General features: G+C 39.5%; 1 protein-coding gene across 2 annotated transcripts; it reads right to left on the bottom strand.

The window, feature by feature from the left end:
• Positions 1–9154: 9154 nt before the first annotated feature.
• On the bottom strand, positions 9155–14395 carry LOC105016928 (chitotriosidase-1). 2 transcript variants are annotated; one of them, XM_020055242.2, is made up of 11 exons: positions 14301–14395; positions 13788–13848; positions 13359–13617; positions 13135–13191; positions 12682–12847; positions 12175–12299; positions 11910–12033; positions 10532–10714; positions 10029–10145; positions 9750–9882; positions 9155–9634 (listed from the first exon to the last, which is right to left on the bottom strand). In XM_020055242.2, exons 2-11 carry the CDS (start codon positions 13810–13812, stop codon positions 9378–9380), a joined length of 1446 nt encoding a protein of 481 aa, XP_019910801.1. In that variant the 5' UTR covers positions 13813–13848; positions 14301–14395; the 3' UTR covers positions 9155–9377. The 2 variants fall into 2 exon arrangements, with proteins under 2 accessions (XP_019910801.1, XP_010879406.1); XM_010881104.3 differs by having other exon boundaries at positions 13359–13620.
• Positions 14396–20365: the final 5970 nt, after the last annotated feature.

Consider the following 20365-nt stretch of genomic DNA (forward strand, 5'->3'; position numbering starts at 1 on the left):
ATAACAAAAACGTCATGATTTACGTCACAGTTCTGGTGACGCTTTTAAGGTAACTAGCAAAATGCAAGTAGTAAATATTCTTTGTCATACAATTTTTTTTTTATTAGCCAGATTTTGGGGTGGTCAAATGCATATAGTAAAATGCAATTGCAGAACGCATGGCAGATAGCAAATATCATATTGATACTGATATTATTGATCAATAATGAAGTAAACAAAGTTTATATAAAATGTTCGACAGAAATTTAGCTGTAAAATATGATTGGGAAAATAAAAGTACGTGTCTCAAAGAATGATACGATTTTTCTGTTTTTGTTTTACCAGTATTTCCAGTAGCCTTTTCTTGAATTATTACTGACAAAAAATATATTTAATGCAATTAAAATGGTTTGAAATATGATCGGTTTAATCTATTTCTGGCGCAAATCTTCCATTCATTTGTTAATATAAAAGTGTACAAACTTGCTCAGGAATGGGAAGACAAAGGCCTGCAGGGAGAATCTGTCCCGTACGATTCAATCCTGCTCTACACCTTCTGAAAATAAAAGGTTATTGGAGTATCCTTTAGCTGTGGAGTAATCCCTGTAAATGCCTCAAGGAACAAAATCTATTAAATTTAAAGAACTATTACTTGTTACTCAAAGAACTATGTGAACTATGTACCTGCTCTAAAAGGTTCTTCAAATGTTTTCTTTTTTTTGAATAACCAATAAAAATATATATTTTTTTAAATATAAGGGTTCTTCAAAGAACCTACAGAGGTTCCCCATGGTTTCAATGTGAATAACCTAAAAAGGAAACAAAAAATATGCAGTTAATGTTTTAAGTAAATGTTTTAAATATAATTTTCGACAAAATAGTTCAGAGTGCCTGAGATATTCCCCATTTAAACCTTCCTGTCATTCCATCAGTCAGTTTATATTGACGTGTAGTCTCCTAATATTCACTTTAGAAACCCACAGTAGATTCCCCCCTCCCTTTTAAAACATGATGTATGACCCCTGTTTGTATCCGGGTTTGTATCATATTTTTTTATTATTGGTCGCAGGAATCAAACTCCGCATATTACAACAGGACAAAGTTGGAAAAAAACAGAGGATGTTTTTGATTAATTTAACCATTACCATAGATACATAGTAGCTTGTTATACTGAAAATAATGCTGTTGATTAAACTCAGTTTGTCATAAAAACTATATCAAAACCACCTGCTATGAAGTCAGTTTTCCAGAGGTTTCCACTGCCCTTTTGGGCTTGTAAACAAAACCATATATGTGTATGTCAGAGTAGAACCATTGAATGCAAAATTGTTACACATATCCAGTGTTAGAAAATCATTGTGTTATTGCAAATAACTTTGATCCTGTCTCTATGTCTAAGCTTTCATTACACTAATGACAGCGGGAGCAAAATGACCAATGACCACATTGCAACTAATAATTCCTTTGTGCAAATTTTGCAACAAAGATGAATGCAGTTGCTCTAAACACTCAGCAAACAAAGCTGGGCAGTTATATCATGATTCAGCAGAACCATACTCCCTAATGACTGTTCTTCTCCTCTTTTGTTATCCATACAAAGGGTGATCCAGCCCAAGATGTACTTTTGACTTTGGAACACGCTTGTAGAATAATGTGGAGTCTTCAGATTTTAAGTAGAGTCTGTCGGCTATGCCCACACAGAAATGGTTACTGGGTACTGTAACTGGTGATATTTTTATAGAACAGGTGATTGCTGGTGTGGTTGTTGCCATTTTGGTGATGGAGCGGTGGGATGGACTGTTGAGAGTGGTTGTAGTGGTAGACATGATCATAAAGAAGCTTCTGAGAGTATTACTGTAGTTAATTTCATCAATATCCAGCGTCTGTTTTGTTTGATCAGAGGGAATGTCACTTGTCCATCGAACTGACCAGAGAAGTCTTTCATCTCAAGAGTCCATAAAGAGGCACCCCTATACTGGTCATTCTTCAGATATCGATCCTATTGAAGGCAAACAAACAGACAGAAAACAGGACTAAAACATACCAGTTTTGCACAGTCTTGTAATATGCACGAAAGAAACACACAAACACAAAAGCATTATTCTCAGTTGTAGATATTTGTCCTGTATATTGCCCCTGTATGTTTGTCTATGCCTTAAGAAGATCTTACCATGGCCATACAGCTTGTTGTCAAACCCCACCCACTCATTGCCTTTGACAGCATAAGGAATGTTCGGCCCCTAAAATCCACTTCACAAATATCCCTCAGAGGAAAGTGCAGATCTGAGAACAAAAACAACAAACTGCACAATGATTAATTAATTCCCCCCAAAATTGCAGAAACATTTATTTTCTGTGCAGCCTATTGCCTCACCGAATGTTAAGACCAGAGGCCCCCCGTCTGAGTGTCAGGTCCAGACGATGAGCCTCCACTGTCAGGGGGCCCCTACTTGGCTCTCTGCTGAATATGGGGTGAAAAAGCATGAAAGGATCCTATCAGCAGTTTCTCCACAAGGGCCCCCCCAGTCCCTTCAGCAATTCTGGACATAATCCTGCAAGGCGGATATGGTGTGGAGCAAACACAACTCCCTATTATCAAGGTGTCATTAACAATTCCAAACTAGTAAACAGAATAATTTGAGGTTGGACCTTTTACATCTCCACAAAAAATCTGAACCATTTTTTGCATGTTTATCATCACCAGATTCTTAGACTCATAATTATTCAAGAATTTCACTCTGGCAATGGCTCAAGGACTGAAACTAAAAGAATGAAATCCTTAAGCATTTTGAGAATCAGATCATCCATTTTGAAGGCTTTACTTGGACAGCTCAGTGAACTCCTATCTTCCATCAATGTCTTCCCTCCTGGCTGCCAACACAGCTGGGAGAATCAATCTTGTGTTACCGCCGGCCTTGCTTTCAGCTTCATAAGCCTCAAAAATCTCCTACAAAATGAAGATACACTTGGCTACGGCTTGAGAGCAAGGGATATGTTTGACTCTCGTATTTGAAGTCTTGTCCTCTGGGGGGCTCCCACGGGACCCGGGGTACTCCCAGTCCAGGTCCAGACCGTCAAAACCGTGGGTCCTCAGGAAATGGATGGTGGACTGGATGAATGTCTGACGGTTGGCAGCATTCTGCACCATGATGGAGAACCTGAGGAGAGTTCATGTGGAAGAGAGTCAAAAATCAGAGTGTTGCCATGTAACGCCATTCTATAGGAGCAGGATTAAAAAGAGTGAGTGTTTCTTAGACCAATTTGTTATTTACTTATAGCGTGCCCTGTGTGAAATGTGTAATATGAGCTTAATGGACTTTATGGAATGTAAACTATACTGAGACTGTCCTTAGTTAGTGAAACATGTCAGTGCTCTTAGTTTGTTCTCTAGAGGGTGACCTGACACGGGAACTAGTTAAGAGATGTTTGACTCACCAGGATGCTTCAGGGTTACTTTCATTTTCAAGTTCATTGTTCTCCCCTCCCCTCGACAGTGATGTTTTTAGATGGTTTCTGTACACCAGGAAAACTTCAGTCCTCTTAAATATGCGTCTGATCTGCAGTATCTGCACACAGTAGGGGACATTTGAAACAGAGGGAAGCTGGACAGAGACTCATCAAAGTGTAACACTGGTTATTTTGTGTTATTACAGCAGCATCTACTGAGTGTTTTATACAATCACGCAGGCCAAAACCACGTTAAATCCACCGGCAGCAATGCCTTCCCAGGTGATGTAATCACTGCTTGACCTTCATGTCCTGATGACTTGAAATATCTGGGCAGAGGGCTTCTCCTCCTCAAAGACTGTAACGAATTCCATTAACTGTCGCATCTTTATCGTTATATTGCAGGCAGTGCGATGTCACAGCTATCTTCAGAGAAAAGAGGAGCTCTGTATAAAAGAAGTGGATGGCCCTCCCACACAAAGAAATATATTTTTTACCAGGCACATGGTTAACATTTGTACTCGGAAACTAGACACCTTCTTGGTCTAATGATCAAGTCACTGGTTTCTCCTGTGTAGACAAAGTTCCTGGATAGGATCACATTATCTAAAGGTGTGGCATAGCTAATACTATCATTCTCATGTTTATCATTGCCTACAGTCACTTACGGCTACTTTTAACAGTCATTGTATTGAAGAGATTCTCTGTGCTACCCTGCTGGGGTCTGGATAGAGCCCCAGGGCCAGCTGTACAGTTGAGGCCATGAGCTAATACCCCCCTGTAGTTCACAGGTCCTTATGGGATTCTTAGTATGATGGGCAGTAGGTCATTGGTAGTTTTGAGTTTTTAACTCCATGTTTCTTGCTTAAAATGTTTTGTTCCTCATGGAGACAGGTTTTTAAAAAAAAACATTAGAGAATGTATGTGCTTGTATAGAATGTATGTGCTTGTATAGAATGTATGAGCTTGTATAGAATGTATGAGCTTGTATAGAATGTATGTGCTTCTATAACATTTCCCTGGATGACAGTATTGGCCCCTTCAGATGCTATGACCGGTTGCTTTCTGTGATCAGTGGCGCCAATGCTTTGTCCTGGACAGGGATGACTGTAATGTGATGTTGTTGGGGGCTACAGTTCGGGGTGCCCACTGTCATATCCACGTACATCTTTTTTTTTTTTTGTGTCTGTATTGAGGGAGTTAATACCCTCCATTCTCACTATTCTCCCTATTTAACAGTTTTTTTGTCGGATTCCCAAGACCACTGGGTATTTCATTTTAGTGTCCCCAGAAGGGGTAGGACATTATGAATGCTTCTGTATCTGGGTTCTGGACCTGAGTCCACAGATGACAGCCCAGTCCACTGACTATCACGGTTTACATCCATGCATAGTAGGACACATACCTTTTGGTTTTGTGCTTACACCTACAGTGTTAAGAAGTATGAAAAGTAATACAAAGAAGGACTTCTCTCACACCTCTGGTTTTTGGCTTTCTGCACTGCGAACATGACTCTCTATGCTGCACTGGAATTCATCTTTCATCTGTAACACGATGTGGAACTATGCAATTAATCCCAGGTTGATTAAACATGTTATTGCCTAACTAAAATATTTTTTGCCGATTCGATTTTTTGCCGATTTGACAAGTGTGAACTAGTCTATTTGGTCGAGAGTCTCGTCATCCCATTCTTAGGTGATGAGGTAATTAGCATAAATAATCATGACAAAAGCACAGATCAGGTGGCTGCACAAGGTAAGGATATTTGTGCCCTGGCAAGTAATTAGCTGCTCCAGCTCTTTATTGGGACCAGTTGGTAAAAAAACACACCAGTTATGTGGCCTTCACTGAAAGGAGCAAGGGCAATTTAGAATTTTTAAGTCAGCTTACCATCAGTTTATGGTAAGTTATTAAAAACATTGTATTAACCATATGGAAATATTTCAGAAATCCCTATATCACTGTTCATGAAAACAACACTAGAAAATCAATCACTCATCAAACTGAATAAGAATCTTTCCAACCATAGATTAGATTAGATTAAAATGTATTGTCATTTAACATTAAAAGTACAAGTATAAAATATATGTACAGTTGTGCTCACAAGTGTGCATACCTTGGCAGAAATTGTGAAATGTTGGCATTGATTTTGAAAATATGACTGATAATGCAAAATAAAAAGCTTTCATTTAAGGATAGTGATCATATGAAGCCATTTATTATCACATAGTTCTTTGGCTCATTTATAAATCATAATCATAACAGAAAAAGTTTACATACCCTTGAATGTTTGGCCTTGTTACAGACACACAAGGTGACACACAGGTGAAAATGGCAATTCATTAAAGGTTAATTTCCCATACCTTTGGCTTTTTAAATTGCAATTTGTGTCTGTGTATGAATAGTAAATGAGATTGTTCGCTCTCACGTGGATTCACTGAGCAGGCTAAATACTGAGCCATGGGGAGCAGAAAAGACCTGCGTAACAAGGTAATATAACTTTATAAAGATGGTAAAGGATATAAAAAGATATCCAAAGCCTTGCAAATGCCTGTCAGTACTGTTCAATCACTTATTAAGAAGTTGAAAATTGGGGGATCTCTTGATACCAAGCCAAGGTAGACCAAGAAAGATTTAAGCCAAAACTGCCAGAAGAATTGTTTGGGATACAAAGAAAAACCCACAGCTAACCTCAGGAGAAATACAGGCTGCTCTGGAAAAAGACGGTGTGATTGTTTCAAGGAGCACAATACGACGATACTAAAGAAAGAAGCCTTTACTGCGCCAATGCCACAAAAAAGCCTGGTTACAATATGCCTGACAACACCTTGACAAGCCTCACAGCTTCTGGCACACTGTAATTTGGAGTGATGAGACCAAAATAGAGCTTTATGGTCACAACCATAAGCGCTATGTTTGAAGAGGGGTCAACAAGGTCTATAGTGAACAGAATACCATCCCCCACTGAAGCATGGTGGTGGCTCACTGATGTTTTGGGGGGTGTGAGCTCTAAAGGCACAGGGAATCTTGTAAAAATTTGTGGCAAGATGAATGCAGCATGTTATAAGAAAATACTGGCAGACAATTTGCATTCTTATGCATGAAAGCTGAACATGGGATGTTTTTGGACTTTCCAACACGACAATGACCCTAAGCACAAGGCCAAGTTGTCCCTCCAGTGATTATAGCAGAAAAAGGTGAAAAAATAGTTCTGGAGTGGCCATCACAGTCTCCTGACCTTAATATCATCAAGCCACTCTGGGGAGTTGATGCAAGACGACCAAAGACTTTACATGACCTGGAGGCATTTTGAATGAGCAGCTATTCCACCTGCAAGAATTTGAGGCCTCATAGACAACTATTACAATAGACTGCACACTGTCATTGATGGTAAAGGGGGCAACACAGTATTAAGAACTAAGGGTATGCAGACTTTTGAACAGGGGTCAGTTCACTTTTTTCTTTGTTGCCATGTTTGTTTGATGATTGTGCCATTCTGTTATGACCTACAGTTGAATGTGAATCCCATAAGAAATAAAATACATTTTATTTGCCTGCTCACTCAGTCAAGTGTTCTCTACAAATGGTACAATTACCAATTCTCCAAGGGTATGCAACTATTTTAGCTGTATATAGAAGTGGAATGTATAGGTGTGCAATTAATGCAAATGCATTACATATGGCAATTCTAAATGTGCATTGGAAAATATACATTTACAGGTTTGAAGTATAAAGTATGTACAAGTGAGATGAATAGTTGTGGCAATTCTCAATGGCATTCTGAATTTGCAGGTGAGGCAAATTGAAGGAGTAGGGTAGCATGTGCAACTAAAAGGCAAAGATAGAAGCAATGAGGTTCCCAAGGTAGACGTGTGTGTAACAGTTGAAAATGCAAGTACAATGGCAGTTCTAAATGTGCAATGTGCAATTAGGGCAAGTTTAAGGTCCAAGTTTAAGGAATAAGTTGGCATGTGCAAATAAAATAGAGGAATAGCAGCAATGACACATGAACTGAAAGATCTTTTTAAACTTGTTAGGCAGTGACTGAGTCCAGTAGTGCAGAGGGTGGGCAGAATTAGTGATGGGAAGTTACAGTGTTCAGCAAGGTAGGCCAGAACTAGTCTCTCGAAGCACTTGATTATCGTGGGGGTGAGTGCGACATATCGAAGGTCATTCAAGCTGAACACAGACGACTGCTTCGGCACTGGCACAATGGTTGCTGTCTTGAAGCATGTGGGGACCATCACGTGGGCTAGTGACAGATTGAAAAGGCAAATTACACATAAAATGTTGTGGGTTTAGTCAGCAGTAATAACATTTCTATAATCAATTGTACGAACAACAAAATAATCCTAAAAAGCAAATGGAGTGGAAATCTTATCTCGTAAAAATGCAATGCCTCCATTCATCTTAATTTGTTCTTGCTTTCTCCTGGCTTTGGCAGTTTGGAAAGTACCACTGCAAGAATCATGGGAGATTATGTGTAGAAAGACAGAGAAATACAGAGACAGAGAAAGAGCAAGAGAGTAAGAGAATGTGGAGTAAGAGAGAGAGAGAGAAAGAGCCACACCATGCCAGGCAGACCTTCTCTCTTAGGTTACAGACAATGGTATTCCAATGGACATACAATGGTATTCCAATGGACACAGAATGGTATTCCAATGGACATATAACATGGCCTGAAATAGACTAGTTTTCTTAGAAAAATACAGTAACCTGTATGACAGGTTGAGGGTACCCAGGGTGATCATGATGTTAATGTCAAATTGAATGTAAGTGACATAAATATCATGGCAAAAGAGTTTGGACTCAATATCCTTAGGTTCAAGTGGCCTAGCGTTTTCCAGCAGTTTCTGCCACTGCCTTCTGTGCTCATGCACTGCTACAGCATGGGTTCAAATCCAGCCGCCTGCTATTTCTTATTCTACTTTCCTGTGAAGTTGTAATAGTTAATAACTTCACTGGGGTGATCAGCAGACTGGCAGCTGGAATCGTCAGGTATCTGCCTGACACACGGATTCTGCTCCATGGGTCAAACGGATCCCTGCACTCCAGGACAAAACCATTTCAAAGACAAAAGTATGAGAAACCATTGTTAAGGTTATTGGATATTTTGAGTGTGGTAAGAATATTTCAGCATAAAATGAAAAATATCGAAAAGAAAAAATGGAAACAAAAACATTTTTAATTACATGAACAAATAATCTGCAGTAAACGGGTAAAAACTAAAATGTTTTGGATGACAGTTGCATATTTTGTATATTACTAGTTGGTACATTATAATTTTGAACTGGGTCTGTAAAAAAATACATCTAATAAATTATGAATAAATATTACAAAGTATTTGACATCAGTCAGTACAAAATTGTTGGTGGGCTAAGGAATTTTTGGCTGTCATTCATTTCTATATGTATTTTGTTTTGTGTTTTATCCTTAAAAAGAAAAAAAGAACCGGTGAGGTTCGAGAAGTGTCATTCCCTTCCACATTCCCTTCCACAATAAGGAATTTTTGGCTGTCATTCATTTCTATATGTATTTTGTTTTGTGTTTTATCCTTAAAAAGAAAAAAAGAACCGGTGAGGTTCAAGAAGTGTCATTCCCTTCCACAAGGAATATTTCCAAACATTTTGAAAATAGAGATGTGGCAACACAAACTTATTCGTAACGCTAAAACAAGGTAATATGTGTTTCAGTATTAAAATCCATGTTAAGAAGAGGTACAACAAGATGAAGCAGAATTTATTTTATTATGCATTGATCTAGAATCGTTACACATAAAATTCAAACAATTACTTTTACACTGCTCCACAACGCTCAAATGCATGACCCAACTGAATGCATCTGATCTGCAGGAAACATTCTGCCCCGAAAACCTATTTGTGTTTTTAGCACCATAGTAACCCTTGTTGGTGTTAGCATTAGCAATGCTAACACAGTTTCGCACAGTACATTCAGGGCCACACACAGCACTTGCAGCTGTCATTGAAGACTGAGCCAGTGCCACATTTTCTGTCGTGTGTGATGCCACCGGCACACATGTAGAAGGCGGTGATGTCGTCTGGGTTGGCGTAGATCCCATCGGGCTTGCCGTTGCAGAAGCCGGTCCCAGGCGCATGGGTGGTGGTGGTGGTGGTGGAGGTTGTAGTGGGCCGTGTGGTGGTGCTTTGGCCAGGTTTTGGAGTGGTGGTGGGGGGCAGTGGAGGCAACTCTGGAAGGGAGGAGAGGGAAAAGGAGCAATTGGACATCATTTCCCTCACTGCAGTAATCATAGTGGCATCGCATTTGGATCATTTGGATTAAGTTCACAAAAATGTCAGCCTCACCAATGTTAAGGAGTTCGCGCAAATATCCCATTAGGGGGTTGTTGCCCTCTGCGCAGAACTGGTTGGCAAAGTCATCAAGATCCAGGGCCCACACAAAGGCACCACCAAACTTTTTTTCCTTCATGTACTGGACCTATGGAATTGAATGATCGGAGAGAATGGAGACATAAATACAGAGAGAAAAAGGACATTCTTTTACAATACTGTGGCATCATACCAGACAATTTTCAATACACAAATTCATTTCTTATAGTAAATTATTTGGGAATAGTTAATTACCTTTGTCTTGAAGCTCTCCCTGTTGTCAAATCCAACCCACTCATTTCCCTTGTAGGCATATGGAACCATCTGATCTTCAATCTTTTCAACTGTTCCCCCCTTCACGAAGGTGCAAATCTAAACAAAACACACTTATTGAAATCATCTTGCACAGGTCTTCTTTGAACAGAATTATTAGGATGACAATGAAAACATTTTTTGAATGTAAAGAGGTGTTAAAAGTACAAATTGAAAGTTTGTCCGAATTCACCAGTTTAGGGAGGTTTCTAATTAAAACCTACATAAACAGGTAAAGGGATTTCATAACTAAGCAGTGATCAATTAAATAAAAAGGAAAAGTGAAAAATCATTAAGGTCATAGGATAGTTACGGTCAATTAACTCAATTTGGAACTTACCAAAACTGGTGAACATAGCCGAGTACTTTTTGTGCTTGTTTCACTTCTGGCTACATAACAGTATGGGTGTTTGAATATTTGTGAGCCCCTAGAGCCAAGCGCTCACCTCATAATAGGCCCAGAAGCCCGCCTCACGTGTGTATGGCCCGGCAGAGGCGGGGCCATTGGCTGGTGCTCCAACTCTGGTGTCAGATGATGACAGGCGAAATGTGCGGCCGTAGGTGGCAAAGCCCATGTTCAGCTTCTCCACTGGGGTGCCTTTATCTCTCCAGTACGTCATGGCGTAATCCTAAGAGACAAAAGGATCGTTGAGAGATGGTGGCTGCGGGGGGTAGTAGAGAGAAGGGAGAAATTAGCACTCTGACAGTATATCTGGCACTTGTGTTTCTTTCTGTGGTGTTACCCTACGCTGTCACACATTGTGTTTTCTAGAATGTTTGAAACCTGTCTGCCTTTATTATGATTTCAGTATTTCAAAGCCAAATGCTCAGATGCCAAATGAAGTCACATTAGAATGACAGGTGCTCCCCGCAGGATTGGACTCTTAACAATGTGCTGCTGGCACAGATACGGTTCAAAGGCCACCATAGTGGAAAATGCATTGCCAGCACCTACAATAAAACTTTAATCACTACAAGATTAAAGTCAGCATTGTAAACAATGATATCTGAGATGACACGGAAGTTGTCTTTAACACGGCTGCTGCCTTTGGAATATATGCTGTCACACCTTCTCAACATAGTATAAACGCTGTCACACCTTCTCAACACAGAATACATGCTGTCACACCTTCTCAACACAGAATATACGCTGTCACATCTTATCAACACAGAGTATATGCTGTCACATCTTATCAACACAGAGTATATGCTGTCACATCTTCTCAACACAGAATATACGCTGTCACACCTTCTCAACACAGACTATACGCTGTCACACCTTCTCAACACAGACTATATGCTGTCACACCTTCTCCACACAGAATATACGCTGTCACACCTTTTCAACACAGACTATATGCTGTCACACCTTCTCAACACAGAATATACGCTGTCACAACTTCTCAACCAAGACTATATGCTGTCACACCTTCTCCACACAGAATATACGCTGTCACACCTTCTCAACACAGAGCAGCATTGCTGCTGAGTCCCTACACATCCTAACATCCTTCACAGCATTTGACTCACATAGGAAATGTGGCGTAAATATTTAAGGACATGTAAAGAAAATAACCTGTAAGCATTTCCAAATATGTATTAATGTGTGAAACATTAGGAATTGCCAACATTAGGAATTTGGACCATGTACAGTAGGGTTAGTGCTTGTCTGAAAATGTATTATTTGGCAAATATTTTATATTTCACATGAAATCTTCCCTCCTCTTTTAATGATCTTCCGAGCATATGCATTTTCTATTTTGACCCCAGGTCTGTTTAACACACTGTACACATTCTGTCAGTCCGTATGTACTCTTTCCTTACAATGTTGAAGTAGATTAGGTCTCCTTGGTCCTGAGCACCACGATACAGTGGGCTGTTGTGGCCAGTGAATCTCTCCCAGGTTCCGTGGAAGTCATATGTCATCACGTTAATGAAGTCCAGAGATCTGCACACACACACACAAACAGGCACACAAACTACAGCACACTCTTTGCAGAACAGAACATTTTTCTATAGCTCAAATAGCCCTTAAAACCTAAAGAACTCTGAGCAGCAAAACAGCAGTCTGAATGGCCACCAGACTCACTTGGCAATCTCCTCGATCTCATATCCTGCATCAATGGTGGCCTTTCCAGCAGCCACAGCAGCGGACAGCATGAGCTGGGCATTGCCCGTCGACTTGGCCTCAGCTGCGAAGGCGGCCACAAGCTCCTGAAGGAAGCAAACACAAAGCATCATGGGTCAGAGAGGATGCTTGTATGCAGTAAAGGGGAACAGCAGGTAAAGACAGGAGCTTGAAAAAAAAAAAGTCTGATTAATGAGACGATTTACAGAGTTTATTGTTAATGTCTCCAGTATGCTAATGAAACTGGATTACTGGATTAACTGGAAACTGGATTAACTGGAGGAGATCACATCCAAATCTCTGGCTGCAGTCTATTCGAGGGAAAAACATTTTATTGGCCAATATTAATGGCTACTAGCAAGATCAATAGTGGTTCCTTGCGTCTTCTATGTTTTGCACAATGAAACATCTGGCATCTCAACTCACAATCAGTCATTCCTCTAACTGTGATGGAGGAGCCACACTCACCCGGCAGAGCAGAGTGAACCTCTGCTTGTCCTCTGGGGGGCTCCCACGGGACCCGGGGTACTCCCAGTCCAGGTCCAGACCGTCAAAACCGTGGGTCCTCAGGAAATGGATGGTGGACTGGATGAATGTCTGACGGTTGGCAGCATTCTGCACCATGATGGAGAACCTGAGGAGAAGAGACAAGGTTGTATGGTGATAAACTATGGGGTTCCTGAACATTATCCACTACTGTACTACGTCCACAAACAAATGATGAAGGTTCTATGATGACAGCTTAACATGATTGTTAGATTTCCTAGTCTAAAGGGAATGATGAAGTAAACTTCACAACTTATTTGTTTTGTCATGTTTTGTTGAGAGCACTTTGAACTGCATCCTATCTTTGTGCTTGAAGCCATATGTTATATGACGTAAGTGTTTTATAGCACTGTGGCGTGACAGACAGGTACTCACTGGGAAGAACCAAAGTTCCATCCTCCAACGCCCAACAGAGTCTTAAGATGAGGGTTCCTGTAGAATCATGGCAAAGAGAGGAGGCATTTAGGTTCTTAAGTAATTTTATATAGGAATAAATGAACAGTTCTCCAAGCAACATCAAGCTCCAGCTAGGAGGAGTGAATGACGAAACCAATAAAATATCTCTTGACATCCACACTAATATGTAAAGAGCCCATTACTTTGTCTTTAAGTTATTGAAGGATTTATAGAGATCCTCATCGTTCCACTCGTAGGTGACCAGCTCATTGCGGGAGTTGATGATGGAGAAAGCGTAGATCAGGTGGGTGCAAAGTTGGGGGTCCACGTTCTCTGGCTTGTATTTCCCTTTGTCCGGTCTGTACTGAGACCAGTTGGTGAAGTAACACACCATCCTGGGAGATGGAGCAGCTGTGGTGGAAACTGATGCGGAAGCACCCAACTGTAATAGCAGGCACAAGCCTACTGGGAGACAGAGTCAGAAAGAAAGAGAGAACAATCTTACGTCAATACAGGTGAGCCTCCACAGTTTACACTGTATTTTGAGGCGATACTGACACATGCATGCACTCAAAGTAATGCCTGTGAAGAATGAACCATGAAGAAATAGTGAAATAGCTGTATTCAGTCACCTGCTATGAGTGTCAAATTGGACATCTTGACTTCTGCTTGATTTTGCAAGAGCAAGAGTAACTGAGACAAAAAGAGAAAGCAATTATTGTTAGTTAATCTTGAACAGTAGTTGTGATTTTTACAGTGATCAATACCTGAATGCAAGGTTTCGAACAGCCTGCTCGCTACACCTATTAAGAACACAGGAAGCAATATCTCCCCATAAAAAGTGAACCTCACTTAATGAACTGCACTGGTTAGTAACCTAAGCAGAAACTCATGCCAAAGTGATTAGGTTAATAACATGGCATTTACATAATTGCATGACATTTATTAATTCACTGACTCCGATTAGCAACTGGACTGTTTCGTAAACATTTAGCGATATGTGAGTTATTAAGAGTCCATGTCCTATCGAAAGAGATGGATCAGTTATACTCAGCTTCCAATGCAAGTCATACGCTAAGCTAGTGACTAAACATTTACAGACCAAGACATTTAAAGCCACGGTGGCAACTGAAGAAAAATCTCACTTCAAATGTTTGTGTTTCCAATTGCACAATCAATCAAGTTATTTCTAATAAGCAAACTTAAGCTGTGATTGTTCTTCCAAGCTTGCCCTGGGAACTTTACTGAATAAAGAACCAATGATGAAAAGAAAGGCCAAGCTTTTATACAGTTTTTCCAAAGGCATTGCCTCCCCATGTGACCAAATGGGATGGGGCTTATATAATTATTGCGTGAGATAAGCACAATGGAGTCAAAATAGGGTCGGGATTAATTTATGGATAATCCAGTTAATATACAGTACTGGAGGGCTTGGTTGTAATACTCTTTTAGCAATAACAATTGCACTCAGAATAATATGGCAAATGTACAGAACTTAAAACATTTGAAACTGTAACTGAAATTGAAACAGTTTGATTATAATTACCACAGTGTTGGAATTGTGCAATCTCAGGAATGATACTGTAATATGTTTCATTATCGATTTTGAGCTGTCAAACATGGCTGAACATTAACCAAGACATTAATCATTACATATTCTGACATTGCAAAAAATGTGTTATGTCGTACTCTATATTCTATTGATCTAGAAGATCTGTGCTCAAAAAACTAAAAAACACAATAGAAATTGAAACTTGGACCTCCATTGATAACAAGAATGATTTACAATGTAAAATGTGCCACATAACTGGCATTTTGTGTTGTCGGATTAGTGATGAGCAAAGTTTAGCTGGATAAGTCATTTGAACACAAATGTGATTTTATTAATACATATGCATCTACACACATATTTAAACCAACGTAAGATACATTTCAGTGTCAACATGTTTTATTTAATCCTAGACTGGATTTAGTGGAATTATATATTTGTCATGTACAGGAATAAATGGGCAGCACCAACATTTATAAATTAATTGGTTGTTCTATTATGACTTTTTTTAATCTCTCATGTTAAAATAAACGTTTTTAAATCAATATGTAAAATAATAAAATTTTAGACAGCCAAAGAGAATGAAAACATTTGTTTACATTAGTTTACTTTCTCCTCTGTAGTCTAAAACTGCTCATACTGTTCCCGAGACAGCTAATTACAATAATAAATGTTGGAGGTAAAACAGTATCGATAATATTTGCAGTTTATCTCAAGTGGCTAGCAGTCTTTTTTGCAGCTGTAGTTACTGTTTAAGAAAAAAGCAGAACAACAAATAGTTAAATGCTTTTCTAGAATCTTAAGTCATTTTATTGCCTTTGTACAGTAGAATGCTAGCAGAAATGTGTCTGATTAATTAGACAGGGAAGAGTATACGTAGCTCATTTGTGACAAAACCTCAACCTTAGTAAGTTACTAATTTCTAGTTCACTTAGTTGGGTTTTACAAATGAAAAAACAATGCTTTCTAGAGGAACCACTCAATGCAATTTGACAGATTTGAAGGGTATGAGGTCACTATAAAAATTTTTAAGTCTCAATTATCAAGTAACAGTTAGCTATTTCTTTCAGTATTGCAATGATGTAGCAATACTGACACTACTACTCAATAATTGTGATCTTTTCCCAAGTTCCTTATAACATGACCTCATAATTTGATATGGTAGAATTAAGCGCTGAATTAAGACACTTTAAAATAGGCTCATTCATCTTTCGGCAGATCACATGATCAGAAATATCTGATGAACATAAACTCCAATGGCTAATAAACAACTGTCTCCATTTACAGCCATATCTGTCCAAAGTGTCATGAACTTTGTCCTAAATAAGATCCATAGGCTTTTGGATATTAGACCAATACCAGATTTCTAGATAGATGCAACTACATTACCGTTCAAAAGTATGGGGTGACTTAGAAATGTCCTTGTTTTTTCATGAAAACATACATGTGTTTGAATAGGAAATATAGCAAAATGAATAGGAAATATAGTCATTGTCAAGGTAAGAACTTTTTAAATAAAAACTGCTTCCTTCAAACTTTGCTTTTGTCGAAGAATCTTCCATCTGCAGCAATCAAAGCCTTACAGATCTTTGGTATTCTAGTTGGCTTGATGGTCACTTATGTACCATATGGTCAAGCTGCTCCCACAACAGCTTAATAGGGTTGAGATCCGATGACTCTGCTGGCCACTTCATTATAGACAGAATACCAGCAGACTGCATCTTCCCTAGTTTTTGCTCCAATCAAGAGTGAATTGGCTCTAATCAAGTGCCGTCCACAGGGTATGGCATGACATTGCAAAATGGAGTGATAACCTTCCTACAAAGATCCCTTTAAGTCTTTACAAATCTTCTACTTTACCAACACCAAAGCACCCCCAGACCACCACAATGCCTCCACCCTGCTTGACAAATGGCATCAAGTACTCCTTCAGCATCTGTTCATCTGGTTTACGTCTTGCAAATGTTCTTTGTGACTCAAACCCCTCAATCAGATTTGTCTGTCCAAAATTATATTGGTCTGTCCATAACCCTTTTTTCAATCTTCCTCTGTCCAGTGTCTGTGTTCTTTTGCCAATCTTAATCTTTTCTTTTTATTGGCCAGTCTGAGATATTGCTTTTTCTTTGCAACTCTGCCTTGAAGGGCAGCATCCCGGAGTTGTCTCTTCACTGTTTACATTGAGACTGGTGTTTTCAGGGTACTATTTAATGAAGCTGCCAGTTGAGGACCTGTGAGGTGTCAGTTTCATAAACTAGACACTAATGTATTTGTCCTATTGCTCAATTGGGCACCGGGGCCTCCCACTCCTCTTTCTATTCTGTTAGAACCAGTTTGCATTGTTCTGTGAAGGAAGTAGTACACAGTATTGTACAAGATCTTCAGCTTCTTCTTCAATTCCTCACATGGATAGCCTTCATTTCAAAGGAAAAGAATAGACTGACAAGTTTGAGAAGAAAGTTCTTTGTTTCTGGCTATTTTGAGGCTCTAATCAATCCCCCAATGGCGGATGCTCCAGATACTCAACTAGACTAAAGAAGTTGCTTCTTTAATCAACCCAACAGTTTTCAGCTGTGCTAACATAATTGTAAAAAGGTTTTCTAATAATTAATTAGCGTTTTAAAATTATTAACTTGAATTTGCAAACACAATAGGACACAGGACTGATGGAATTACCATTGGAACACAGGACTGATGGTTGCTGATAATGGACTACATAGATATTCCATAAAAAATCTGCCGTTTCCAGCTACAAAAGTCATTTTCAGCATTTACAGTGTCTAGACTGTATTTCTCATAATTTGTATTTTATTTTAATGGACAAAATAATTTGCTTTTCTTTCAAAAACTAGGACATTTCTAAGTGACCCCATACTTTTGAATCTTACTGTATGTGTTATATTTATCACTTATTAAATGCTGCAAGGCGAAGCTCTCGATTTACCAGTCAATCTACGTTCCTACTCTCACCTATGGTCATGAGCTTTGGGTCATGACCGAAAGGACAAGATCCCGGATACAGGCGGCCGAAATGAGCTTTCTCTGCAGGGTGGCTGGGCGATCCCTTAGAGATAGGGTGAGAAGCTCGGTCACCCGGGAGGAGCTCAGAGTAGAGCCGCTGCTTCTCCACATCGAGAGGGGTCAGCTGAGGTGGCTTGGGCATCTGTTTCGGATGCCTCCTGAACGCCTTCCTGGGAAGGTGTTCCGGTCCCGTCCCACAGGGGGGAGACCCCGGGGAAGACCTAGGACACACTGGAGGGACTATGTCTCCCGGCTGGCCTGGGAACGCCTCGGTGTCCCCCCGGAAGAGCTGGAGGAAGTGTCTGGGGAGAGGGAAGTCTGGGCATCTCTGCTTAGACTGCTGCCCCCGCGACCCGGCCCCGGATGAAGTTGAAGAATGAATGAATGAAAATGCTGAAAAAAATATAGTGTTATGGTGACAACATTATTGGAACACTTGCCTGTCAACTTGGTCCAATATAAGATATTTCATCTTCCTCACGAATGCTAATATTTTTCCCAGCATTTTTCCCCATGTTTGTTAAACCCACACAGTGACAAACTTGGTTTCCACTAGTTTACCTGAACAGTGCTCAAAATGTGGCAAGTCTGAGTTACATACAGCCCACAAAGAAGAAATAAAGGCTGATAAGCTAGCCAAATTCAAGGCTGTCATCAAGAAACAGGCCAGTGTACCTCTACAACTAATCATCATGGTGGTGGGCTACGAAGGCCACAGGGCCGATCACACAATGTGAAGAACAAGGGCTCTGCATGTACCAAACGTTGTTTTATTCACAAAAGGATTTATAAGCCAAACACTCAAACTGACCTGGATGAGATGTGAGGTTTCATTGCTTGCTTTACAGTCAAATTAATATAATGCAAGGAGACACATTTTAGTGTGACCAAAGGACATCTGCAATGGATGTTTTAAGTTAATATTTCCTTATATATTTGTCTTCATATGACTGCCTGAGAAATCCCCATGTAAACTTTCCATGTAAACCTGGTCCGTCTATCAGTTTCCATTGACTTATCTCCTCATACTCACTTTAGATACCTGCATTATCATACCTCCACTCTAAACCACACTGGACTACTTAAAAGTATTACTGTTGATCATGTTTTGGAGCCACCTATATAAAGGATATACAGTAAATTTTGAATTTTGAATTTTGAATGCTTTGAGTAAAAGTTAATATAATGTGTATTTTACTGTTAACATTATTATTCATACTATTATATTGATAGCTGATGAGATTATACATGCAATGTGAACTTTGCGCCATGCTGAGATGTGTTGTTCGTCCCACACTGCTTCCATGTGTCACTAATTATATTTTTAAGGCTCCCTATTTGCTAGTATAAAAAGAGTCTGGGCCCACAAGAACATCCAATTTTTCAGGAGAATGTCAACCAACTCAAAAATTGCAAAATATTTTATTAACAAATAAAGAACGGTACTTAACTATTCTAAGGTGGCTAGATATACATTCTTGTTAAGAGCTAACATATTACTTAACAGAAGGAAAACTTTTCTTAATTATTTATTTTTCTACTGTTACGACATTAAATTAAATCAAGTAAATTCAATTGTTTAAAATAGCAATACTAAATTAAGTTGAAGTTACTATTGATTGTTCTACCATAAGCCACAAAACTAACATATGTACATGCAACACAGTCATTTCCATTGTTTAAATACCTAAGATAAAGTCTCAATACTATCTATGAACACAATTTTTACCCCAATTTTCATAACATGACACAGTCTGGTCAGAACACGACACTGTCTAGTCAGAACATGACAGTCTGGTCAGAAGATGACACTGTCTGGTCAGAAGATGACACTGTCTGGTCAGAACATGACACTGTCTGGTCAGAACATGACACAGTCTGGTCAGAACATGACACAGTCTGGTCAGAACATGACAGTTTGATTAGAAGATGACACTGTCTGGTCAGAACGTGACACTGTCTGATCAGAACGTGACACTGTCTGATCAGAACATGACACTGTCTGATCAGAACATGACACTGTCTGATCAGAACATGACACTGTCTGGTCAGAACATGTCATTGAGGCTGATGACACTTTACAGTTGTAATCCACTGTTGTTTACACTTTTGTAGGCAAGATAATTAAAAGTCTTCCATAACTTTATTTTAAGATTTTTTTTTTCAGAAGTCTATCCTTTCTTAACTGGTATATTTTTATATCTAAGGAAATCTCCCCTCTTATTTCCACAGCGTTTTATTAGATCTTAAGAGGACCTGGCCCCTAGGACCACACCTCAGGACTGCATGGCCAGGTGATTTCTGGCTGTCCCTTTCCAAAGTCCACATGCTTGGGTTGGAGATCTACATTCTGTCTGAAGACTCTAGCCACAGCCCACCAGTGTTTATAGACCCACTGGTTATCTGAACCTGTAAATGTATTGATGAATTGTGGCCTTGAAAGGTCATTTACTCTTTTAATCTCTACCCAGCACAACAAGTGGCCAGCTCCTCTCTATGTTTATTTCTAAGTTCTGATCTTTCCAAGGATTTGTTCCTTGAGACTGTTCATAAGTATCTCACTGCTTGCTCATTTGGGGTTCATGCTGGGTATCTGTATAAGCACCTTATTACAAATTCTAGTATAAAAAAGGCTTTTTAAAA

Source organism: Esox lucius, chromosome 17, assembly GCF_011004845.1.
Source record: "Esox lucius isolate fEsoLuc1 chromosome 17, fEsoLuc1.pri, whole genome shotgun sequence".
In the NCBI taxonomy this organism is placed as follows: domain Eukaryota; kingdom Metazoa; phylum Chordata; class Actinopteri; order Esociformes; family Esocidae; genus Esox; species Esox lucius.